Below are 26,602 nucleotides of genomic sequence, written 5' to 3'. Positions count from 1 at the left end.
CAACAGTATTTAGATAAATGTAGGTAAGTTTTCATTACAATTATGGATTTAGAAAAGGCATATGATAGAGTGGATAGGGAAGCAATGTGGCAGATGTTGCAAGTATATGGAATAGGTAGTAAGTTACTAAATGCTGTAAAGAGTTTTTATGAGGATAGTGAGGCTCAAGTTAGGGTGTGTAGAAGAGAGGGAGACTACTTCCCGGTAAAAGTAGGTCTTAGACAGGGATGTGTAATGTCACTATGGTTGTTTAATATATTTATAGATGGGGTTGTAAAAGAAGTAAATGCTAGGGTGTTCGGGAGAGGGGTGGGATTAAATTATGGGGAATCAAATACAAAATGGGAGTTGACACAGTTACTTTTTGCTGATGATACTGTGCTTATGGGAGATTCTGAAGAAAAGTTGCTAAGGTTAATACCTGGACCTGGAGGTTACCTGGAGGTTATTCCGGGGATCAACGCCCCCGCGGCCCGGTCCATGACCAGGCCTCCCGATGGATCAGGGCCTGATCAACTAGGCTGTTACTGCTGGCCGCACGCAGTCCAACGTACGAGCCACAGCCCGGCTGATCCGGCACTGACTTTAGGTATCTGTCCAGCTCTCTCTTGAAGGCAGCCAGGGGTTTATTGGCAATTCCCCTAATGCTTGATGGGAGGCTGTTGAACAGTTTTGGGCCCCGAACACTTATGGTGTTTTCTCTTAGTGTACCAATGGCGCCCCTACTTTTTATTGGGGGCATTTTGCATCGCCTGCCCAGTCTTTTACTTTCGTAGGGAGTGATTTCTGTGTGCAGATTTGGGACCATTCCTTCCAAGATTTTCCAAGTGTAGATTATGATATATCTCTCCCTCCTGCGTTCCAACAAGTACAAGTCAAGTGCTTCCAAGCGTTCCCAGTAGTTAAGGTGCTTGACAGAACTTATACGTGCAGTAAAGGATCTCTGTACACTCTCCAGATCTGCGATTTCACCTGCTTTGAATGGAGATGTTAATGTACAGCAGTATTCCAGCCTAGAGAGAACAAGTGATTTGAAAAGGATCATCATGGGCTTGGCATCTCTCGTTTTGAAAGTTCTCATTATCCATCCTATCATTTTCTTTGCACGTGCGATCGTGGCACTCTTGTGATCCTTGAAAGTGAGATCCTCAGACATTACTACTCCCAGGTCCCTTGCATTATTTTTCTGCTCTATTGTATGGCCGGAGTCAGTAGTATACTCTGTTCTAGTTATTATCTCCTCCAGTTTTCCATAACGGAGTAGTTGGAATTTGTCCTCATTGAACATCATATTGTTTACCGTTGCCCACTGGAAAACTTTGTTTATATCTTCTTGGAGGTTAACCGCATCCTCAGCAGATGACAGCCTCATGCAGATCCTAGTATCATCCGCAAAGGATGATACGGTGCTGTGGTGTATATCTCTGTTTATGTCTGATATGAGGATAAGGAATAAGATGGGGGCGAGTACTGTGCCTTGTGGAACAGAGCTCTTCACTATGGCAGCCTCCGATTTAACTCTGTTGACCACTACTCTTTGTGTTCGATTTGTTAGGAAGTTGAAGATCCATCTCCCCACTTTCCCAGTTATTCCTTTAGCACGTATTTTATGGGCTATTACGCCATGATCGCATTTGTCAAATGCTTTTGCAAAGTCTGTGTATATTACATCTGCATTCTGATTTTCTTCCAGTGCATCCAAGGCCATGTCATAGTGATCCAGTAGTTGTGAGAGGCAGGAGCAACCTGTCCTGAACCCATGTTGCCCTGGATTGTGCAGATTTTGGGAATCCAGGTGATTTGCAATCCTGCTTCTTAGCACTCTTTCAAAGATTTTTATGATGTGGGACGTCAGAGCTATTGGTCTATAGTTCTTAGCTAATGCTTTGCTGCCACCTTTATGGAGTGGGGTTATATCGGTTGTTTTAAGTGACTGTGGAATTTCACCCATGTCCAAGCTCCTCCTCCATAGTGTACTTAGGGCACGCGAGAGGGGTTTCTTGCAGTTCTTAATGAAAACAGAGTTCCACGAGTCTGGGCCCGGGGCTGAGTGCATAGGCATGTTGTCAATGGCTTTTTCGAAATCTATCGGAGTTAGGGTAATGTTGGAAATCTGGCATACATTTATGGAGTTTTGAGGCTCATTCATGAAGAAATCATTTGGGTCGTCGATCCTCAGACCGATTAGTGGTTCACTAAACACAGAGTCGTACTGGGATTTCAATATTTCACTCACGAGTTTGGGAGTGTGTGTAAAGGTAGAAAGTTGAAAGTGAACATAGATGAGAGTAAGGTGATGAGGGTATGAAATGATTTAAATAAAGAGGAATTGGATATCACATTGCAGAGGAGTATGGAAGAAGTGAATGTTTTCAGATATTTGGGAGTTGACTTGTCAGCGGATGGGTTTATGAAAGAGGAGGTTAACCATAGAATTGATGAAGGAAAAAAGGTGAGTGGTGCATTGAGGTATATGTGGAGTCAAAAAAACGTTATCAATGGAGGCAAAGAAGGGAATGTATGAAAGTATAATAGTACCAACACTCTTATATGGGTGTGAAGCTTGGGTTGTAAAGGCTGCAGCGAGGAGGCGGTTGGAGGCAGTGGAGATGTACTGTCTAAGAGCAATGTGTGGTGTAAATATTATGCAGAAAATTCGTAGTGTGGAAATTAGGAGAAGGTGTGGAGTTAATAAAGGTATTAGTCAGAGGGTTGAAGAGGGGTTGTTGAGGTGGTTTGGTCATTTAGAGAGAATGGAACAAAGTAGAATGACTTGGAGAGTGTTTAAATCTGTAGAGAAAGGAAGGCGGGGTAGGGGTCGTCCCTGAAAAGGTTGGTGGGAGGAGGGTAAGGAGGTTTCGTGAGCAAGGGGCTTGGACTTTCAGCAAGTGTACGTGAGCATGTAGGTAGGAGTGAATGGAGACGAATTGTTTTTGGGACCTGACGAGTTGCTGGAGTGTGAGCAGGTTAATATTTTGTGAAAGAATTCAGGGAAACCAGTTAGTGGACTTGAGTCCTGGAAATGGGAAGTACAATGTCTGCACTTTAAAGGAGGGGTTTAGGATATTGGCAGTTTGGAGGGACACCTGAACTGTCGTACCTGAGCGCCTCTGCTAAGACAGTGATTATGTATGAGTGATGGTGAAAGTGCTGAATAATGAAAGTTTTTTTCTTTCTTTTTGAGTTTTTCTTTCTTTTTGGGTCACCTTGCCTAGGTGGGAAACGGCCGACGTGTTAAGATTATATATATAAATATATATATATATATATATATATATATATATATATATATATATATATATATATATATATATATATATATATATATATAATGTCGTGCCGAATAGGCAGAACTTGCGATCTTGGCTTAAATAGCAACGCTCATCTTGCCATATAGGACAAGTGAAAATTTGTGTATGCAATAATTTCGCCAAAATCATTCTGAACCTAACGAAAAAAATATATTTCACTGTGTTTGTTTAGTATTAAATTATTGTAAACAAATCTAAAATATATTTAATTGGGTTAGGCTAAAATAAATTGTTCTTGTTATAATAAGGTTAGGTAAGTTTTCTAAGATTCTTTTGGTGTAAAATTATAAATTTTTACATTAACATTAATGAAAAAATATATCTTTAAACGTATAATTGAAAATTTTAGAAAGGGCTTAATTTTAAATGAGTTCTTGCTAATTGACCAGTTTTACATATTCGGCACATGTATATACATATATATATACATATATATATATATATATATATATATATATATACATATATACATATATATATATATATATACATATATATATACATATACATATATATATATATACATATATATACATATATATACATATATATATACATATATATATATATATATACATATATATATACATATATATATATATACATATATATATACATATATATATATATATACATATATATATACATATATATATACATATATATATACATATATATATATATATACATATATATATATATATACATATATATATATATATATATATATATATATATATATATATATACATATAAATATATATATAAATATATATATATATATATATATATAAGAAACTTAAGTGGTAAAATCTGACTTATTTACATAAGACAATTGAGTTAATTTATTAACTAATATCACAAACTTAAAAGTTATATAAATAATAATTTGTTCTTGAGGATAAGTCACCTCAGTACTTCAATAAATATAATAATTGACACAAAATTATTACCTACATTGTGAATCTATCTCCCCTTCTCCCCTCTTCCAAAATCTAGGAAGGAAGGGGAAGGGGGAGGGGGTTCCAGGGAGCCTGGGTGAGTGCGGGCGCTCCGTGACTCCTGTGAGTTTAGCTCTTCTCTCACGTGGGTGACACCAGTCACCCAGGTGGAGGGTGAGGGGGGAATTATGGATAGATGGGGAGGATATTTTAACTCGTGTCAGAAATTAGGGTGAATGGTAGGTCACACTCAAACACACACACACACACACACACACACACACACACACACACACACACACACACACACACACACACACAGGACAGTAGGGTCAGGGGAGACATGATAACGACATATAAAATAGTGCGCGGAATAGACAAGGTGGACAAAGACGGGATGTTCCAGAGATGGGACACAGAAACAGGGGGTCACAATTGGAAGTTGAAGACTCAGATGAGTCAAAGGGATGTTAGGAAATATTTCTTCACTCATAGAGTTGTCAGGAAGTGGAATAGTCCAGTGATAGTGATGTAGTGGAGGCAGGAACCATACATAGCTGTAAGACGAGGTATGATAAAGCTCATGGAGCAAGGAGAGAGAGGACCTAGTAGCGACCAGTTAAGAGGCGGGGCCAGGAGCTGAGTATCGACCTCTGCAACCACAATTAGGTGAGTACAATAAGGTGAGTACATGACCTCACATTCGACGCATACAAGCACATACTAGTATAAGTACTCATGTCTTGAGAGTACTATCACACACAAGTACTCCAATATACAAAACACCTACACACTGGTCTGGTACCCTTTTTAATATGTTTACTTGGCTTGTAGTAGTGAGGTTCAGTTCTACGCTAGAGGAGCCTCCGGCGCATCTACCGCATGAAACGCAAGTAGAAATGTGCCGGAACACGTTGACCGGAAGTAACAGAGATGGGAGGATGATATCTGGCCCCGGAAGTGGTTGTTGTGTGTGTTGCTGGTAGTGTGGCGCTGCTGCTGGCGGTGGTGGTGGTGGTGGTGGTGGTGGTGGATGGTGAGGATGAGGGAGAATAGAGCCTAGGGATAGAGAGGATGACCGGCTCACTCTCCTGGTTGTAGAAAGATGGATGATGCTCACCCAACACTCTGTGGGGAAAAATGAGAAATCAGTAACACTGATTTATTATACAACATATTCAAACAGGCGAACTGTTAACAAACATTATCTCCCAGTCCACTGCAGTGTGCAGGTTCGAATCCTGGTGTGGACCGAGAGATAATGTTCATATATATACATATACATTTTTTTTTTCAACAAGTCGGCCGTCTCCCACCGAGGCAGGGTGACCCAAAAAAGAAAGAAAATCCCCAAAAAGAAAATACTTTCATCATCATTCAACACTTTCACCACACTCGCACATTATCACTGTTTTTGCAGAGGTGCTCAGAATACAACAGTCTAGAAGCATACACATATAAAGATACACAACATATCCCTCCAAACTGCCAATATCCCAAACTCCTCCTTTAAAGTGCAGGCATTGTACTTCCCATTTCCAGGACTCAAGTCCGACTATATGAAAATAACCGGTTTCCCTGAATCCCTTCACTAAATATTACCCTGCTCACACTCCAACAGATCGTCAGGTCCCAAGTACCATTCGTCTCCATTCACTTCTATCTAACACGCTCACGCACGCTTGCTGGAAGTCCAAGCCCCTTGCCCACAAAATCTCCTTTACCCCCTCTCTCCAACCCTTTCGAGGACGACCCCTACCCCACCTTCCTTCCCCTATAGATTTATATGCTTTCCATGTCATTCTACTTTGATCCATTCTCTCTAAATGACCAAACCACCTCAACAACCCCTCTTCTGCCCTCTGACTAATGCTTTTATTAACTCCACACCTTTTCCTAATTTCCACACTCCGAATTTTCTGCATAATATTTACACCACACATTGCCCTTAGACAGGACATCTCCACTTCCTCCAACCGTCTCCTCGCTGCAGCATTTACCACCCAAGCTTCACATCCATATAAGAGTGTTGGTACTACTATACTTTCATACATTCCCTTCTTTGCCTCCATAGATAACGTTTTTTGACTCCACATATACCTCAACGCACCACTCACCTTTTTTCCCTCATCAATTCTATGATTAACCTCATCCTTCATAAATCCATCCGCCGACACGTCAACTCCCAAGTATTTGAAAACATTCACTTCTTCCATACTCCTCCTCCCCAATTTGATATCCAATTTTTCTTTATCTAAATCATTTGATACCCTCATCACCTTACTCTTTTCTATGTTCACTTTCAACTTTCTACCTTTACACACATTCTCAAACTCATCCACTAACCTTTGCAATTTTTCTTTAGAATCTCCCATAAGCACAGTATCATCAGCAAAATGTAACTGTGTCAATTCCCATTTTGAATTTGATTCCCCAAAATTTAATCCCACCCCTCTCCCGAACACCTTAGCATTTACTTCCTTTACAACCCCATCTATAAATACATTAAACAACCATGGTGACATTACACATCCCTGTCTAAGACCTACTTTTACCGGGAAGTATTCTCCCTCTCTTCTACACACCCTAACCTGAGCCTCACTATCCTCATAAAAACTCTTTACAGCATTTAATAACTTACCACCTATTCCATATACTTGCAACATCTGCCACATTGCTCCTCTATCCACTCTATCATATGCCTTTTCTAAATCCATAAATGCAATAAAAACTTCCCTACCTTTATCTAAATACTGTTCACATATATGCTTCAATGTAAACACTTGATCTACACATCCCCTACCCACTCTGAAACCTCCTTGCTCATCCGCAATCCAACATTCTGTCTTACCTCTAATTCTTTCAATTATAACCCTACCGTACACTTTTCCTGGTATACTCAGTAAACTTATTCCTCTATAATTTTTAGTCTCTTTTGTCCCCTTTCCCTTTATATAAAGGGACTATATATGCTCTCCGTCAATCCCTAGGTACCTTCCCCTCTTTCATACATTTATTAAACAAAAGTACCAACCACTCCAACACTATATCCCCCCCTGCTTTTAACATTTCTGTCATGATCCCATCAGTTCCAGCTGCTTTACCCCCTTTCATTCTACGTAATGCCTCACGTACCTCCACCACACTTACATTCTGCTCTTCTTCACTCCTAAAAGATGGTATACCTCCCTGGCCAGTGCATGAAATTACTGCCTCTGTTTCTTCCTTAACATTTAAAAGTTCCTCAAAATATTCTCGCCATCTACCTAATACCTCCCTCTCCCCATCTATTAACTCCCCTACTCTGTTTTTAACGGACAAATCCATACTTTCCCTAGGCTTTCTTAACTTGTTTAAGTCACTCCAAAAATTTTTCGTATTTTCATTAAAATTTCTTGACAGTGCCTCTCCCACTCTTTCATCTGCTCTCCTTTTGCACTCTCTCACCACTGTCTTCACCTTTCTTTTACTCTCCATATACTCTGCTCTTCTTATAACACTTCTGCTTTGTAAAAACCTCTCATAAGCTACCTTTTTCTCTTTTATCACACCCTTTACTTCATCATTCCACCAATCACTCCTCTTTCCTCCTGCCCCCACCCTCCTATAACCACAAACTTCTGCCCCACATTCTAATACTGCATTTTTAAAACTATTCCAACCCTCTTTAACCCCCCCCCCCCCCACTACTCATCTTTGCACTAGCCCACCTTTCTGCCAATAGTCGCTTATATCTCGCCCGAACTTCCTCCTCCCTTAGTTTATACACTTTCACCTCCCTCTTACTTGTTGTTGCCACCTTCCTCTTTTCCCATCTACCTCTTACTCTAACTGTAGCTACAACTAAATAATGATCTGATATATCAGTTGCCCCTCTATAAACATGTACATCCTGGAGCCTACCCATCAACCTTTTATCCACCAATACATAATCTAACAAACTACTTTCATTAGGTGCTACATCATACCTTGTATATTTATTTATCCTCTTTTTCATAAAATATGTATTACTTACTACCAAATTTCTTTCTACACATAGCTCAATTAAAGGCTCCCCATTTACATTTACCCCTGGCACCCCAAATTTTCCTACTACTCCCTCCATAACATTTTTACCCACTTTAGCATTGAAATCCCCAACCACCATATGTAAAATATGTAAAACTGGTCAATTAGCAAGAACTAATTTAAAATTAAGTCCTTTCTGAAATTTTCTCTTATACGTTTAAAGATATATTTTTTTCATTAATGTTAATGTAAAAATTTATAATTTTACACCAAAAGAATCTTAGAAAACTTACCTAACCTTATTGTAACAAGAACAATTTATTTTAGCCTAACCCAATTAAATATATTTTAGATTTGTTTACAATAATTTAATACTAAACAAACACAGTAAAATATATTTTTTTCGTTAGGTTCAGAAGGATTTTGGCGAAATTATTGCATACACAAATTTTCATTTGTCCTATATGGCAAGATGAGCGTTGCTATTTAAGCCAAGATCGCAAGTTCTGCCTATTCGGCACGACATATATATATATATATATATATATATATATATATATATATATATATATATATATATATATATATATATATATATTATATTTATAATTTAATAGTGGTTTTGTTTACTACATTATACGGAATATAACCTGTAAATTCCAATGATTTTTTCCTCTCTTTCATACACACACACACGGACTGTTTCTGGTATATGTGAACGACATGACGGAAGGAATAGACTCCGAAGTGTCCCTGTTTGCAGATGATGTGAAGTTAATGAGAAGAATTCAATCGGACGAGGACCAGGCAGGACTACAAAGGGATCTGGACAGGCTGAAGGCCTGGTCCAGAAACTGGCTCCTGGAGTTCAACCCCACCAAGTGCAAAGTCATGAAGATTGGGGAAAGGCATAGAAGACCACAGAGTACAGTCTAGGGGGCCAAAGTCTACAAACCTCACTCAAGAAAAAGGATCTTGGGGTGAGTATAACACCGAACACATCTCCTGAGGTGCACATCAACAAAATAATTGCTGCAGCATTTGGGTGCCTAGCAAACCAAGGAATAGCCTTCCGACATCTCAATAAGGAATAGCTCAGGACTTTGTACACCGTGTACGTCAGGCTTATATTGGAGTATGCGGCACCAGTTTGGAACCTACAGCTAGCCAATCACCTAAGGAAATTAGAGAAAGTGCAAAGGTTTGCAACAAGATTAGTCCCGGAACTAAGAAGAATGTCCTACGAGTAGAGGTTAAGGGAACTCGACCTGACGACACTGGAGGACAGGAGAGATAGGGGGATATGATAAGGACATATAAAATACTGAGAGGAATTGACAAGGTGGACAAATACAGGATGTTCCAGAGATGGGACACAGCAACAAGGGGTCACACTTGGAAGTATTTCTTCAGTCACAGAGTAGTCAGGAAGTGAAATAATCTGGGAAGTGATGTAGTGAAGGCAGGATCTATGCATAGCTTTAACAAAAGGTATGATAAAGCTCACGGAGCAGGAAGAGTAACCTAGTAGCTACCAGTGAGGAGGCGGGGCCAAGAGCTATAAATCGACCTCTGCAACCAAAACTAGGTGAGTACAACTAGGTGAGTACACACACACTACTCACACACTCCCGGCCCTTGAAGACCGGAGAGTGGACCTAGTAGCGACCAGCGAAGAGGCGGAGCCAGTAGCTCTGAATCGACCCCTGCAAACACATATAGGTGAGTACACACACACACATACGTACCTGGAGGTATGGTAGTCGTAGGCCCAGGAATCTCTGTAGGTTGGTGGAGGACCAAGAGGCCTCTTCTTCCTTCCTCCCAGCTGCTTCACCACCGACAAAACCACACACATCAACATCATACTGCCTAGGGAAGATATGATAAAGTCAGAGATAGATAGATAGATAGATAGAGAGAGAGAGAGAGAAAGAGAGAGAGAGAGAGAGAGAGAGAGAGAGAGAGAGAGAGAGAGAGAGAGAGAGAGAGAGAGAGAGAGAGAGAGAGAGCACTTTGCTCTGAGCTCACCACCTCAGTTTGGAATGCTCTTCTCCAAGAGGATGTTGACAACCAAGTGAAAGCCATCACTGAACCCATCCTTAATCTACAACAAGAGCACATTCCTCACCGGCATTATATGACGAAGCCTACAGATCAGCCTTAGTTTGGCTTTCGTTGTAGAGAGGCTGCTACAGCTAAGTACAAGGCTCGTAGAAGGTAAAAGAGGCATCCTACTACCTATAACAGGAACTTGCACAGGCAAGCCTGTAGGCATATGGGTGAAGTTCAAAAGTTGACCATTTCTAAATGGGAGGTGGACACAAAAAGAAAGCTAGCATCAGGTAGGGTAGGCTCCAAAACCTGGTGGTCCCTGGTCAAGCACGAACAAGGTTATCTGCCTGATGAACTCATTCCACCTCTAAATCGACAGGATTGGACCACCTCTACAAATAGTCAAGAGAAAGCTGACCTCTTTGCCGAACACTTCGCTATCAAACTGCAAGTTCCTGATCCAGCAAGGGACCCTCCTTGGCTAGCTGCAAGAACTGTGTCAAAACTGCCAGTGGTGACAATAAGGCAGAAGGAGGTGCATCTTATTCTTAAACCGCTTGACCAAGAAAATGCTGAGGGCCCAGACAAGTTGAGCCCAAGATTGCTGAGAAGATGTGCAGACCAGCTAGCAGCACCTCTAACTCGCATCTTTCAGCACTGCCTAGTACAGTGTAAATGGTATTCTCTGCGGAAAGAGGCAAATGTAGTCCCTGTTCACAAAAAGAAGAGCAGAGCAGAAATCAGGAACTACAAACCAGTGTCACTCCTGTCAATCACTGGCAAGATCCATGAGACAATAATCTCGAGACGAATGACAGATTTTTGACTACCTGTCACTACTTTGTGACCGTCAGTATGGCTTCAGGAAAGGTTACTCTGTTGCTGATCTGCTGTTAAACCTCTCCACTAAATGGCACCAGTCACTGGATGAATCCAAAGTCAGTTGTGTGGTAGATCTGGACATTGCTGGTGATTTCGACCGAGTGTGGCACCAGGGCCTCTTCGTAAAACTTCAAGCACTGGGAATTGAAGGCTCTACACTATGTCTACTCAGTGATTACCTTCATGGTAGATCTCTAAGGATAATTCTCAATGGAACAGAATCAGCAAGACATCCTGTGTGATGAATGGTTTGAAAAACCGACAAGTTGAAGATTGAGACACTTATGCAGCATATGGGAATCTTTATTCAGGAAACGTTTCGCCACACAGTGGCTTCATCAGTCCAATACAAAGAGGAAGGCGTAAGGAGAGGAGGAGTATGAGGTAATCAGTCCCTCAGCCTGGAGTCGATGTGTTCAGTCCATCAATCTTGTAGAATGTACAGCATAGGGCCGTAGACGTGGCTTATATACTGTAGTGAGGTGAGGTGAAGCAGGCGGGGTCATAGTGGTACCATCCACTAGTCGAAGTAGGTCTTCGTCCAAAGGTTGAACAAGTGTCGAAGAATTCTTTGTAACAAGATCCCATGATGCTCCAGTGTCTGACAGTTGCAGCATCATGGGATCTTGTTACAAAGAATTCTTCAACACTTGTTCAACCTTTGGACGAAGACCTACTTCGACTAGTGGATGGTACCACTATGACCCCGCCTCCGCCTGCTTCACCTCACCTCACTACAGTATATAAGCCACGTCTACGGCCCTATGCTGTACATTCTACAAGATTGATGGACTGAACACATCGACTCCAGGCTGAGGGACTGATTACCTCATACTTCTCCTCTCCTTACGCCTTCCTCTTTGTATTGGACTGATGAAGCCACTGTGTGGCGAAACGTTTCCTGAATAAAGATTCCCATATGTTGCATAAGTGTCTCAATCTTCAGCAAGACATCCTATTGGGGCAAGTGTCCCAAAGAGAAGTGTGTTGGGTCCATTGCTATGGAATGTCTACCTCAATGACCTTCATCTCATCCCAGAATCCCATGCATATGCAGACGACTGTACACTGACATTTACTTATCCAAGAGAAGAAATGCCAGCTGCTCTAAGCTACATCAATCGCCAGCTAAGAGCTATATCAGATTGGGGAAACCGATGGCAAGTAACATTTGAACCTGAGAAAACACAAATGACGATTGTCTCTAGGCACCATTACGGTGATTCTGGAGCAGTAGTAAGTATGACTGGGAAAGTGTTGGTACCCAGGGAAGGTGATGATATACTTCGGGTGAAATTTGACTCCAAACTGACCATGTACAAGGTCAGTTATGTACTGTTATGTACAATGCCAATATTGTCAAAGTACCACACTTAGCTCCACTTCGAGGACAGCGTGAAGCAAGTTTCTATACCACAAGACGGGCAGCCAGCAGCAACTTCACTCTGGCTGTACCCTTCTCCAGAACATCACTTCATCTGAGATCATTTATCCCCAGGATGACTCGAGTATGGAACACATTAGTACAACATTATGATGTCAACGAGATAAAGTCAGTTGATCAAATGAAAATGCAGGCCCACAGATGGCTCCAACCTCATCCTGTTCCCTACTTGTATGTCTCATAACAATGCTTTTAAATGAGTTGATATAGGTAACAGCTCTTAGCTTGTCAATAAAGTTACGAATCCTAACCTTGTCAAACCTGTGTAAAGAGAGAGAGAGAGAGAGAGAGAGAGAAAGAGAGAGAGAGAGAGAGAGAGAGAGAGAGAGAGAAAGATCAGCAGCAGTACTTACCTCCTAGGATAACACAGGTGTAAGAGATGCCAGGGGTAACATTATCCAATACCAGGACAAACCCAAACATCACCAGGAACAACGATAGTGATAACACAGCATACACCGCCGTCATCTGTATGACAAACATGCATTAATATATGACAGATGTCACTGCACTCTGAACAGTAGGTGGCAGAGGGGGTATAAGGTGTAGTGGCAGGGGAGGGTATAAGGTGTAGTGGCAGGAGATGGTATAAGGTGTAGTGGCAGGGGATGGTATAAGGTGTAGTGGCAGGAGATGGTATAAGGTGTAGTGGCAGGGGAGGGTATAAGGTGTAGTGGCAGGGGATGGTATAAGGTGTAGTGGCAGGGGAGGGTATAAGGTGTAGTGGCAGGGGAGGGTATAAGGTGTAGTGGCAGGGGAGGGTATAAGGTGTAGTGGCAGGGGATGGTATAAGGTGTAGTGGCAGGGGAGGGTATAAGGTGTAGTGGCAGGGGAGGGTATAAGGTGTAGTGGCAGGGGAGGGTATAAGGTGTAGTGGCAGGGGAGGGTATAAGGTGTAGTGGCAGGGGATGGTATAAGGTGTAGTGGCAGGGGAGGGTATAAGGTGTAGTGGCAGGGGAGGGTATAAGGTGTAGTGGCAGGAGAGGGTATAAGGTGTAGTGGCAGGGGAGGGTATAAGGTGTAGTGGCAGGGGAGGGTATAAAGGGCAGTGGCAGGGAAGGGTATAAAGGGCAGTGGCAGGGGAGGGTATAAAGTGTAGTGGCCGGGGAGGGTATAAAGTGTAGTGGCAGGGGAGGGTATAAGGTGTAGTGGCAGGGGAGGGTATAAGGTGTAGTGGCAGGGGATGGTATAAAGTGCAGTGGCCGGGGAGGGTATAAAGTGTAGTGGCAGGGGAGGGTATAAGGTGTAGTGGCAGGGGATGGTATAAGGTGTAGTGGCAGGGGAGGGTATAAGGTGTAGTGGCAGGGGATAGTATAAGGTGTAGTGGCAGGGGAGGGTATAAGGTGTAGTGGCAGGGGAGGGTATAAGGTGTAGTGGCAGGGGAGGGTATAAGGTGTAGTGGCAGGGGAGGGTATAAGGTGTAGTGGCAGGGGAGGGTATAAAGGGCAGTGGCAGGGAAGGGTATAAAGGGCAGTGGCAGGGGAGGGTATAAAGTGTAGTGGTAGGGGAGGGTATAAAGTGCAGTGGCAGAGGAAGGTATAAAGTGTAGAGGCAGGGGAGGGTATAAAGTGTAGTGGCAGGGGAGGGTATAAAGTGTAGTGGCAGGGGAGGGTATAAAGTGCAGTGGCAGAGGAGGGTATAAAGTGTAGTGGCAGGGGAGGGTATAAAGTGTAGTGGCAGGGGAGGGTATAAAGGGCAGTGGCAGGGGAGGGTATAAAGGGCAGTGGCAGGGGAGGGCATAAAGTGTAGTGGCAGGGGAGGGTATAAAGTGTAGTGGCAGGGGAGGGTATAAAGTGTAGTGGCAGGGGAGGGTATAAAGTGTAGTGGCAGGGGAGGGTATAAAGTGTAGTGGCAGGGGAGGGTATAAAGGGCAGTGGCAGGGGAGGGTATAAAGGGCAGTGGCAGGGGAGGGTATAAAGTGTAGTGGCAGGGGAGGGTTTAAAGTGTAGTGGCAGGGGAGGGTATAAAGTGCAGTGGCAGAGGAGGGTATAAAGTGTAGTGGCATGGGAGGGTATAAAGTGTAGTGGCAGGGGAGGGTATAAGGTGTAGTGGCAGGGGAGGTTATAAAATGTAGTGGCAGAGGAGGGTAGAAGGTGTAGTGGCAGGGGAAGGTATAGAGTGTAGTGGCAGAGGAGGGTATAAGGTGTAGTGGCAGGGGAAGGTATAAGATGTAGTGGCAGGGGAGGGCATAAGGTGTAGTGGCAGGGGTGGGTATAAAGTGTAGTGGTAGGGGAGGGTATAAAGTGCAGTGGCAGAGGAAGGTATAAAGTGTAGTGGCAAGGAGGGTATAAAGTGTAGTGGCAGGGGAGGGTATAAAGGGCAGTGGCAGGGGAGGGTATAAAGGGCAGTGGCAGGGGAGGGTATAAAGGGCAGTGGCAGGGGAGGGTATAAAGTGTAGTGGCAGGGGAGGGTATAAAGGGCAGTGGCAGAGGAGGGTATAAAGTTTAGTGGCAGGGGAGGGTATAAAGGGCAGTGGCAGGGGAGGGTATAAAGGGCAGTGTCAGGGGAGGGTATAAAGTGTAGTGGCAGGGGAGGGTATAAAGTGTAGTGGCAGGGGAGGGTATAAAGTGTAGTGGCAGGAGAGGGTATAAAATGTAGTGACAGAGGAGGGTATAAAGTGTAGTGGCAGGGAGGATATAAAATGTAGTGGCAGGGGAGGGTATAAGGTGTAATGGCAGGGGAGGGTATAAAGTGTAGTGGCAGGGGAGGGTATAAAGTGTAGTGGCAGGGGAGGGTATAAAGTGCAGTGGCAGAGGAGGGTATAAAGTGTAGTGGCAGAGGAGGGTATAAAGTGTAGTGGCAGAGGAGGGTATAAAGTGTAGTGGCAGGGGAGGGTATATGTAGTGGCAGGGGAGGGTATATGTAGTGGCAGGGGAGGGTATATGTAGTGGCAGGGGAGGGTATATGTAGTGGCAGGGGAGGGTATATGTAGTGGCAGGGGAGGGTATATGTAGTGGCAGGAGAGGGTATATGTAGTGGCAGGGGAGGGTATATGTAGTGGCAGGGGAGGGTATATGTAGTGGCAGGAGAGGGTATATGTAGTGGCAGTTGAGGGTATATGTAGTGGCAGGGAGGGTATATGTAGTGGCAGGGGAGGGTATATGTAGTGGCAGGAGAGGGTATATGTAGTGGCAGGGGAGGGTATATGTAGTGGCAGGTGAGGGTATATGTAGTGGCAGGAGAGGGTATATGTAGTGGCAGGGGAGGGTATATGTAGTGGCAGGAGAGGGTATATGTAGTGGCAGGGGAGGGTATATGTAGTGACAGGGGAGGGTATATGTAGTGGCAGGAGAGGGTATATGTAGTGGCAGGGGAGGGTATATGTAGTGGCAGGGGAGGGTATATGTAGTGGCTGGAGAGGGTATATGTAGTGGCAGGGGAGGGTATATGTAGTGGCTGGAAAGGGTATATGTAGTGGCAGGGGAGGGTATATGTAGTGGCAGGGGAGGGTATATGTAGTGGCAGGAGAGGGTATATGTAGTGGCAGGGGAGGGTATATGTAGTGGCAGGAGAGGGTATATGTAGTGGCAGGGGAGGGTATATGTAGTGGCAGGAGAGGGTATATGTAGTGGCAGGGGAGGGTATATGTAGTGGCAGGAGAGGGTATATGTAGTGGCTGGAGAGGGTATGTGTAGTGGCAGGGGAGGGTATATGTAGTGGCAGGGGAGGGTATATGTAGTGGCAGGAGAGGGTTATGTAGTGGCAGGGGAGGGTATATGTAGTGGCAGGGGAGGGTATATGTAGTGGCAGGGGAGGGTATAAGTAGTGGCAGGGGAGGGTATATGTAGTGGCAGGAGAGGGTTATGTAGTGGCAGGGGAGGGTATATGTAGTGGCAGGAGAGGGTTATGTAGTGGCAGGGGAGGGTATATGTAGTGGCAGGGGAGGGTATATGTAGTGGCAGGGGAGGTTATATGTAGTGGCAGGAGAGGGTTATGTAGTGGCAGGGGAGGGTATATGTAGTGGCAGGGGAGGTTATATGTAGTGGCAGGAGAGGGTTATGTAGTGGCAGGGGAGGGTATATGTAGTGGCAGGGGAGGTTATATGTAGTGGCAGGAGAGGGTTATGTAGTGGCAGGGGAGGGTATATGTAGTGGCAGGGGAGGTTATATGTAGTGGCAGGAGAGGGTTATGTAGTGGCAGGGGAGGGTATATGTAGTGGCAGGGGAGGTTATATGTAGTGGCAGGAGAGGGTTATGTAGTGGCAGGGGAGGGTATATGTAGTGGCAGGGGAGGGTATATGTAGTGGCAGGGGAGGGTATATGTAGTGGCAGGAGAGGGTTATGTAGTGGCAGGGGAGGGTATATGTAGTGGCAGGAGAGGGTTATGTAGTGGTAGGGGAGGGTTATGTAGTGGCAGGGGAGGGTATATGTAGTGGCAGGAGAGGGTTATGTAGTGGCAGGGGAGGGTATATGTAGTGGCAGGAGAGGGTTATGTAGTGGCAGGGGAGGGTATATGTAGTGGCAGGAGAGGGTTATGTAGTGGCAGGGGAGGGTATATGTAGTGGCAGGAGAGGGTTATGTAGTGGCAGGGGAGGGTATATGTAGTGGCAGGAGAGGGTTATGTAGTGGCAGGGGAGGGTATATGTAGTGGCAGGAGAGGGTTATGTAGTGGCAGGGGAGGGTATATGTAGTGGCAGGAGAGGGTTATGTAGTGGCAGGGGAGGGTATATGTAGTGGCAGGAGAGGGTTATGTAGTGGCAGGGGAGGGTATATGTAGTGGCAGGAGAGGGTTATGTAGTGGCAGGAGAGGGTATATGTAGTGGCAGGAGAGGGTATGTGTAGTGGCAGGGGAGGGTATATGTAGTGGCAGGAGAGGGTTATGTAGTGGCAGGGGAGGGTATATGTAGTGGCAGGAGAGGGTTATGTAGTGGCAGGGGAGGGTGTAAGGAGTGATGCAGTGGTCGGAGAAGTGGCAGATACAGTTTAATATAGGCAAATACAAAGTTCTAAACATTGGACAGGAAAATAACCATGCCACATATAAACTAAATAATGTAGATCATAATATTAATGATTGCGAAAAGGATTTAAGAGTTCTGGTTAGCAGTAATCTAAAACCAAGACAACAGTGCATTAGTGTTCCCAATAAAGCTAACAGAATCCTTGGCTTCATATTAAGAAGTATAAAGTTGGTAGAATTACCGACAATATGTAAAGTAAAAGGACACAAGTGCAACTAATGTGACATTTTATTGTGGCAACGTTTCGCTCTCCAGGAGCTTTATCAAGCCATTACAAACAATACATGGACACAGAGGGTATATATAGGCTCAGAGTGAGGTGCAATACTAGTGGTAGTAGTAGTAGTGTCAAAAGTTGTAGTAGTAGTAATACAATATGGTAGAGCAATTAATTCGTACATGAGTAAAAGGATAAAAGCTATTACTTGGGTAATGTGGCATGCAAAGAGTACGTAACCTTTATTCGGCGCATGTACACACCCTCATTTACAGGCTATCTCCCCCAACCAGCGAACCAGGTTGCTAAGAGTTGATGATGGGGCCCCGTCGTTCAACTAGTGACCAGGTTCTAGCCAATAAGAAGATGGTTTTGGCAATCGCAGAGGTTATGTGGGTACCGCTCTCCTGTCTGCCCTTGTCATTCCCATTCTAGAGCTGGTTGAAGCACGGTCTGCTATCTTGTGGCTTCTATTTCTGCTTTGCTTACCGTGGAGTGCACTATACTTATCACTGTACATAGTGTACATATTGCTGTTCTAAATTGGTGAAGGATAATATAAGTCTAAACTTTTTCTACTGTGTTTATTTTGCTCCCATTACACCCGGGATAACAGGCCATTTGGAATCCTGGGTTGTAATAGGTAACATAAAAATAGGTTGGACAAATATAGACTGGAAAGAGGCAGCTTGTTTCAGTGTTCACTCTGTAATGTGCTTTGTGTAGTATAACAGGAGAGACTATGTGATGGCAGGGTTTACTGTTTTCAGGAGGATTCTTGCTAAGATGAAATTAAGACACATGTGCAACATCTGGGTATCTTTATTGTAGACGTTTCGCCATCCAGTGGCTTTATCAATACAAATTCTAGGACCTAACTTGAAGACAGTAGGACTATATACAGAAGATGAGGTAATCAGTCCCTCAACCTAGGAGTAGGTGCGAAGAGCACCATAGTCGTGGAGATTCTGAAGCAGAAGCAAGGAGCCTGGCGCTTATATAGTAACGTCAGGTGTAGCAGACGAGGGCATAGTCACTGTGACATAGGGCATAGTCACCAGTGACTATGCCCTCGTCTGCTACACCTGACGTTACTATATAAGCGCCAGGCTCCTTGCTTCTGCTTCAGAATCTCCACGACTATGGTGCTCTTCGCACCTACTCCTAGGTTGAGGGACTGATTACCTCATCTTCTGTATATAGTCCTACTGTCTTCAAGTTAGGTCCTAGAATTTGTATTGATAAAGCCACTGGATGGCGAAACGTCTACAATAAAGATACCCAGATGTTGCACATGTGTCTTAATTTCATCTTGTCGGTATTATATACCATTCTTGCACATTCTTGCTAAGACTTCAGAGATGGTGAAGCTGCCGTTGTTTTGTTTAATTGTATTCGAAACAGCGATCAGTGCTGATTCGAGGCACTTGCGTCTGCGGAAATTAGTTTCTTTGATCACTAATTGGGCGTCCCTGAATTTCATGAGATGATTGGTGGAATTTCGGTGTTGTACACAGGCGTTGTTCAAGTAATCGTTCCTACATGCGTAAATGTGTTCATTGAGGCGGGTGTCGAGGTTTCTTGCTGTTTCACCTACGTAAATCTTGTCACAGCCTCCACAGGGTATAGTGTAAACTGTTGTTAGGTAAGACATATATGCAACAGTTAGGTATCTTTATTTCGAAACGTTTCGCCTACACAGTAGGCTTCTTCAGTCGAGTACAGAAAAGTTGATAGAAGCAGAAGAGACTTGAAGACGATGCAATCAGTCCATCACCCTTAAAGTTTTGAGGTGGTCAGCCCCTCAGTCTGGAGAAAAGCATTGTTTCATAGTCTGAAACAATATAGTTTCAGACTATGGAACAATGCTCTTCTCCAGACTGAGGGACTGACCACCTCAAAACTTTAAGGGTGATGGACTGATTACATCGTCTTCAAGTCTCTTCTGCTTCTATCAACTTTTCTGTACTCGACTGAAGAAGCCTACTGTGTAGGCGAAACGTTTCGAAATAAAGATACCTAACAGTTGCATATGTGTCTTACCTAACAACCTGTCGGTATTTTATACCATTTTAATGTTCATAGTGTAAACTCCTGCGTTGACTGGTTCGTGGTGCTTTGATTTTGTCCTGGTTAGATCCTTTATTGAAGTGCTAGAAGCGATGGCGACTCTGGTGTTAGCTTGTGAAAGTACTTTAGAAACGTTCAGTGCAACCTGGCTGTTGGGAAGAATTATAACTTTGTTGGGAGTGGTGTTGATGCGTGGAGAATTAAGGATCTGAAGAGCTCTTTTCTTGCAGTCTTTGATGAAAAAGGAAGGAAAATGTAACTCAGTGAATGTTTGGTGAATGTATGTACATTCCTCGTCAAGAAACTCAGGACTACAAATTCGGTATGCTCTTAGGAAAAACCAGATGATGATGCCTCTTTTGGTCTTGGTATCTTGACTGGAATAGAAGTGTGTGAGATAATTTTTATTGGTAGGTTTCCGATAAACTTGAAATCTTAGGTTGTTGTCTACTTTGTGAATGAGGACGTCGAGGAAAGGTAGCTTGTCATTGGACTCTTCTTCTAGTGTAAACTGGATCGCCGGTTCAACTGCGTTGAGCCTTGCCTGTAGATTCCGTATATCAAAGCGTTTGGGAGTTATTATGAGGACGTCGTCCACGTAACGTAACCAAGTGACGCTTGAAGGGATGATGTTGGCGAAGTGTTCGGACTCTAGGTGTTCCATGTGTAAGTTGGCTAGGACGGCACTGATGGGGGACCCCATTTCCATGCCGTAGGTTTGTTTGTTTGTTTGTTTGTTTCAGGGACGCCCAATTAGTGATCAAAGAAACTAATTTCCGCAGACGCAAGTGCCTCGAATCAGCACTGATCGCTGCGAATACAATTAAACAAAACAACGGCAGCTTCACCATCTCTGAAGTCTTAGCAAGAATCCTCCTGAAAACAGTAAACCCTGCCATCCTGTTATACTACACAAAGCACATTACAGAGAGTGAACACTGAAACAAGCTGCCTCTATCCAGTCTATATTTGTCTAACCTGTTTTTGTTACCCAAGTAATGGCTTTTATCCTTTTACTCATGTACGAATTAATTGCTCTACCATATTGTATTACTACTACTACAACTTTTGACATTACTACTACTACTACTACTACCACTAGTATTGCACCTCACTCTGAGCCTATATATACCCTCTGTGTCCATGTATTGTTTGTAATGGCTTGATAAAGCTCCTGGAGAGCGAAACGTTGCCACAATAAAATGTCACATTAGTTGCACTTGTGTCCTTTTACTTTACAAGAAGTATAAATAGAAGCCCTTAGGTTGTTCAAGTCTATATATCCTTGGTTAGGCCTCATTTAGATTATGCTGCGCAGTTTTGGTCACCGTATTACAGAATGGATATATATATAAGTCAAGCGAAAATTTGTGTATGCAATAATTTCGCAAAAATGATTCTGAACCTAACGTGAAAATTATATTTCATTGTGTTTGTTTATTATTAAATTATTGTATTAAATTACTGATGAAAAAGAAGTGAGACTGCTCACCCATGACTGTTGTTGCTGTTGTTGTTCCTTCTCGGTATTTGTCCTGGACATGTTGACAGTATCACAATAGTTATCTTGGCAGTAGTTACTTCCGCTGCGCTGGTTAACACTTGTACAGTGGGACTTCGGTTTACGAATGCCCCACCATGCGAATTTTTCAGGATACGAACAGTCACTCGATCGATTTTTTGCTTCTGGATACGAACGAAATTTCAGGATGCAAACTTCCCTCTCAAGGGAGGTTCCTTGGTGAGGGGCTCTTGATCAAAGGAATTGGATCTGTGCTCCACTTCCCTAAATTAGCATTAATAATAATAATAATAATAATGCATATGTACTAATAATAATACACTGCAGGTCCTTCACAATCCATCCCACTAACAGAATATTTGCCCAGCTCAGTTTTCAATGCTATCCAAGCAATAAGCTCTGACAATTCTATTTACTCATGTGCAAGTCCCACTCAAATCCAACTCCCTCTCACTCATGTATTTATCCAACCTAAATTTGAAACTACCCAAGGTTTAACTTTGATAGAGCCTTGGGTAGCTTTAAAAAGAGATTGGTGGGAGGGGCTGGGTATGATTGGTGTCGTGGGTACATAATACCATGAGAAAGGAGGAATACTGCAGTAGGCCTCTTGGCTCATACTAGGCAGGTCCTTCACAGATCCAACCCACTAACAGAATGGTAGATAAGACACATAGGCAACATTTAGGCAACTTTATTCTGATACGTTTCGCCTACACAGTAGGCTTCTTCTGACTATGGAACTGAACTTCTCCAGGCTGAGGGACTGATAACCTCAAATTCTACGACTTCAAGGGTAATGGACTGATTACATCGTCTTCACATCTCTACTGCTCCCGCCTACTTTCTGTACTCGACTGAAGAAGCCTACTGTGTAGGCGAAATGTTTCGGAATAAAGTTGCCTAAATGTTGCCTATGTGTTTTATCTACCAACCTGTCGGTATTATATACCATTTGATAATCACTAACAGAATGAATGTACTTAAGCATTAAGCATTGCCAATTCTATTTACTCATCTTAACTGTGTGCTAATGTAGTTACAGGAAACTGACACCGAAGAAATGCTGAACATTGACAATGATGCGCCTCTTGTGCATTCCTTGAGTGATGGTGAAATTTGATGAATTGTGATATATATATAAGTCGTAGAGTTCATATTAGTATCATATTGAAGTATTTTGTCGTGCCTCCTGAGAGCAGGAATTCCGCTGGAACGGATTAATGCCATTTCAATTAATTTAAATGAGGAAAATTGACTCAGCATACGAACAAATCGGGATACGAATAAGGCCACAGAACGGATTAAATTCGTAAGCCGAGGTTCCACTGTATTTGTCACCCTTGTTAGAGTATGGTCCCTCCTGTTACCCAGGTCATCCTTGTTAAAATATTGGTCCCAAAAGGATCACCAGGTCACCCTTGTTAAAGTATTGATCACACAAGGATCACCAGGTCACCCTTGTTAAAGTATTGGTCCCACAAGGCTCACCAGGTCACTGGTACTTCACCTGTACTGGAGGAGACGTGATGCATGGTCGTCAGTGTTGGAAATAGTATAAAATACTGACAAGTTGATGATTAAGACACATGTGCAACAGTTGGGTGTCTTTATTGAAGGAATGTATCACTTACACAGTAGACTTCTTCAGTCAAAGCTCAGAGCTCTCCAGCACAATTATTCTCAAAGCAAATGTGGCTGTAATTATGTACAAAGTAGATTATAGTCGAAAAATGAACATGTTATTAGAAGACGAGGGAACTTAGGTGCCTCGTAAGACCGCATGTCACCTGTTCACCATCACTCAGGAATACTTTAATACCTATAACAGTGACTAATGTAAACTCAGTGTATATACACCGTGATATATACATCTCGGTGTGTATATCTTATTCATTATGCACAATCATTAGTATACGTGTTTTGGTTACTGAAGTAATCTGTAGATGTGAAAATGGCAGCAGTTACAAGATCACTTGTGTTGTTTTGTTTAGGGCAGTGGAAGATGGGAAGCAGGAGGACCAGGAGGGACAGTGGAAGATGGGAAGCAGGAGGACCAGGAGGGACAGTGGAAGATGGGAAGCAGGAGGACCAGGAGGGACAGTGGAAGATGGGAAGCAGGAGGACCAGGAGGGACAGTGGAAGACGGGAAGCAGGAGGACCAGGAGGGACAGTGGAAGATGGGAAGCAGGAGGACCAGGAGGGACAGTGGAAGATGGGAAGCAGGAGGACCAGGAGGGACAGTGGAAGATGGGAAGCAGGAGGACCAGGAGGGACAGAGGAAGATGGGAAGCAGGAGGACCAGGAGGGACAGTGGAAGATGGGAAGCAGGAGGACCAGGAGGGACAGTGGAAGATGGGAAGCAGGAGGACCAGGAGGGACAGTGGAAGATGGGAAGCAGGAGGACCAGGAGGGACAGTGGAAGATGGAAAGCAGGAGGACCAGGAGGGACAGTGGAAGACGGGAAGCAGGAGGACCAGGAGGGACAGTGGAAGACGGGAAGCAGGAGGACCAGGAGGGACAATGGAAGATGGAAAGCAGGAGGACCAGGAGGGACAGTGGAAGATGGGAAGCAGGAGGACCAGGAGGGACAGTGGAAGACGGGAAGCAGGAGGACCAGGAGGGACAGTGGAAGATGGAAAGCAGGAGGACCAGGAGGGACAGTGGAAGATGGAAAGCAGGAGGACCAGGAGGGACAGTGGAAGATGGGAAGCAGGAGGACCAGGAGGGACAGTGGAAGATGGGAAGCAGGAGGACCAGGAGGGACAGTGGAAGATGGGAAGCAGGAGGACCAGGAGGGACAGTGGAAGATGGGAAGCAGGAGGACCAGGAGGGACAGTGAAAGACGGGAAGCAGGAGGACCAGGAGGGACAGTGGAAGACGGGAAGCAGGAGGACCAGGAGGGACAGTGGAAGATGGAAAGCAGGAGGACCAGGAGGGACAGTGGAAGATGGGAAGCAGGAGGACCAGGAGGGACAGTGGAAGATGGGAAGCAGGAGGACCAGGAGGGACAGTGGAAGATGGGAAGCAGGAGGACCAGGAGGGACAGTGGAAGATGGGAAGCAGGAGGACCAGGAGGGACAGTGGAAGGTGGGAAGCAGGAGGACCAGGAGGGACAGTGGAAGGTAGGAAGCAGGAGCACCAGGAGGGAAAGTTGAAGGTGGGAAGCAGGAGGAAAAGCATGAGGACCAGGAGGGACAGTGGAAGGTGGGAAGTAGGAGGACCAGGAGGGACAGAGGAAGGTGGGAAGCAGGAGGACCAGGAGGGACAGTGGAAGGTGGGAAGTAGGAGGACCAGGAGGGACAGAGGAAGGTGGGAAGCAGGAGGACCAGGAGGGACAGTGGAAGGTGGGAAGTAGGAGGACCAGGAGGGACAGAGGAAGGTGGGAAGCAGGAGGACCAGGAGGGACAGTGGAAGGTGGGAAGCAGGAGGACCAGGAGGGACAGTGGAAGGTGGGAAGCAGGAGGACCAGGAGGGACAGTGGAAGGTGAGAAGCAGGAGGACCAGGAGGGGCAGAGGAAGATGGGAAGCAGGAGGACCAGGAGGGACAGTGGAAGGTGTGAAGTAGGAGGACCAGGAGGGACAGTGGAAGGTGGGAAGCAGGAGGACCAGGAGAGACAGTGGAAGATGGGAAGCAGGAGGACCAGGAGGGACAGTGGAAGGTGGGAAGCAGGAGGACCAGGAGGGACAGAGGAAGATGGGAAGCAGGAGGACCAAGAGGGACAGTGGAAGGTGGGAAGCAGGAGGACCAGGAGGGACAGTGGAAGGTGGGAAGCAGGAGGACCAGGAGGGACAGTGGAAGGTGAGAAGCAGGAGGACCAGGAGGGACAGTGGAAGGTGGGAAGCAGGAGGACCAGGAGGGACAGTGGAAGGTGAGAAGCAGGAGGACCAGGAGGGACAGTGGAAGGTGAGAAGCAGGAGGACCAGGAGGGACAGTGGAAGGTGGGAAGCAGGAGGACCAGGAGGGACAGTGGAAGGTGGGAAGCAGGAGGACCAGGAGGGGCAGTGGAAGGTGAGAAGCAGGAGGACCAGGAGGGACAGTGGAAGGTGAGAAGCAGGAGGACCAGGAGGGACAGTGGAAGGTGAGAAGCAGGAGGCCCAGGAGGGACAGTGGAAGGTGGGAAGCAGGAGGACCAGGAGGGACAGTGGAAGGTGAGAAGCAGGAGGACCAGGAGGGACAGTGGAAGGTGGGAAGCAGGAGGACCAGGAGGGACAGTGGAAGGTGGGAAGCAGGAGGACCAGGAGGGACAGTGGAAGGTGGGAAGCAGGAGGCCCAGGAGGGACAGTGGAAGGTGGGAAGCAGGAGGACCAGGAGGGACAGTGGAAGGTGGGAAGCAGGAGGACCAGCAGAGCTCTATAAAGCTTTGTCAAGTTAAAAAAAATGAAATGGTCAGTGATAGAACTTTCATCTCACAAGCGAGTAGACCTGGGCTCGAATCCTGTTTCACCTAGCAGTAAATAGGTATCCTGAGTGTGAGTAGGACACATGTATTAACTTCTACCACACTTGAATATACAAGACTTACCTGTGTTTATATACACGTAGAAATGTAGACTTGCCAGCAGTGTTAGTGAGGTGTGCTGGAGGTATTACTGGGACGATGGTGAGGGATAGACTGCAGCTCCAGGTCCCACCTAGCCCTGCAAGTGACGTCCCTTTACAATGGATTTAGGGCAACCAATCAACTGATTAGATAATGATTTGTTGTATTCCATGGCCAATGTTGACACCACTGGTATTATGTGGGTCAGTGGGTGATTACCACTGATAGGTGATAATGAGTCTTCAGCGAGTTTCTTTACTAACCTTAAAAATGACTGATACCGAGGAACATGACGTGTGAAGCATAGTCTGCTGATACCGTGGAACATAACGTGTGTAACATAGTCTGCTGATACTGTGGAACATGACGTGTGTAACATAGTCTGCTGATACCGTGGAACATGACGTGTGAAGCATAGTCTGCTGATACCGTGGAACATGACGTGTGAAGCATAGTCTGCTGATACCGTGGAACATGACGTGTGTAACATAGTCTGCTGATACCGTGGAACATGACGTGTGTAACATAGTCTGCTGCTGATACCGTGGAACATGACGTGTGAAGCATAGTCTGCTGATACCGTGGAACATGACGTGTGTAACATAGTCTGCTGATACCGAGGAACATGACGTGTGAAGCATAGTCTGC

At 44.7% G+C, this 26,602-nt stretch overlaps 1 protein-coding gene across 2 annotated transcripts; it reads right to left on the bottom strand.

Moving 5' to 3' along the window:
* Nucleotides 1–4,496: 4,496 nt before the first annotated feature.
* On the bottom strand, nt 4,497–26,257 carry LOC128694219 (uncharacterized). Of its 2 annotated transcripts, none has more exons than XM_053784218.2 (5): nt 25,937–26,257; nt 21,381–21,674; nt 12,995–13,109; nt 10,009–10,132; nt 4,497–5,380 (listed from the first exon to the last, which is right to left on the bottom strand). In XM_053784218.2, exons 2-5 carry the CDS (start codon nt 21,429–21,431, stop codon nt 5,128–5,130), a joined length of 543 nt encoding a protein of 180 aa, XP_053640193.2. In that variant the 5' UTR covers nt 21,432–21,674; nt 25,937–26,257; the 3' UTR covers nt 4,497–5,127. The 2 variants fall into 2 exon arrangements, with proteins under 2 accessions (XP_053640193.2, XP_053640195.2); XM_053784220.2 differs by having other exon boundaries at nt 21,381–21,574.
* Between the last annotated feature and the right edge of the window lie 345 nt (nt 26,258–26,602).

The sequence above is a fragment of the Cherax quadricarinatus genome, chromosome 43 (genome assembly GCF_038502225.1).
Source record: "Cherax quadricarinatus isolate ZL_2023a chromosome 43, ASM3850222v1, whole genome shotgun sequence".
Lineage (NCBI taxonomy): Eukaryota > Metazoa > Arthropoda > Malacostraca > Decapoda > Parastacidae > Cherax > Cherax quadricarinatus.
This window is presented reverse-complemented; position numbering and strand designations above follow the sequence as displayed.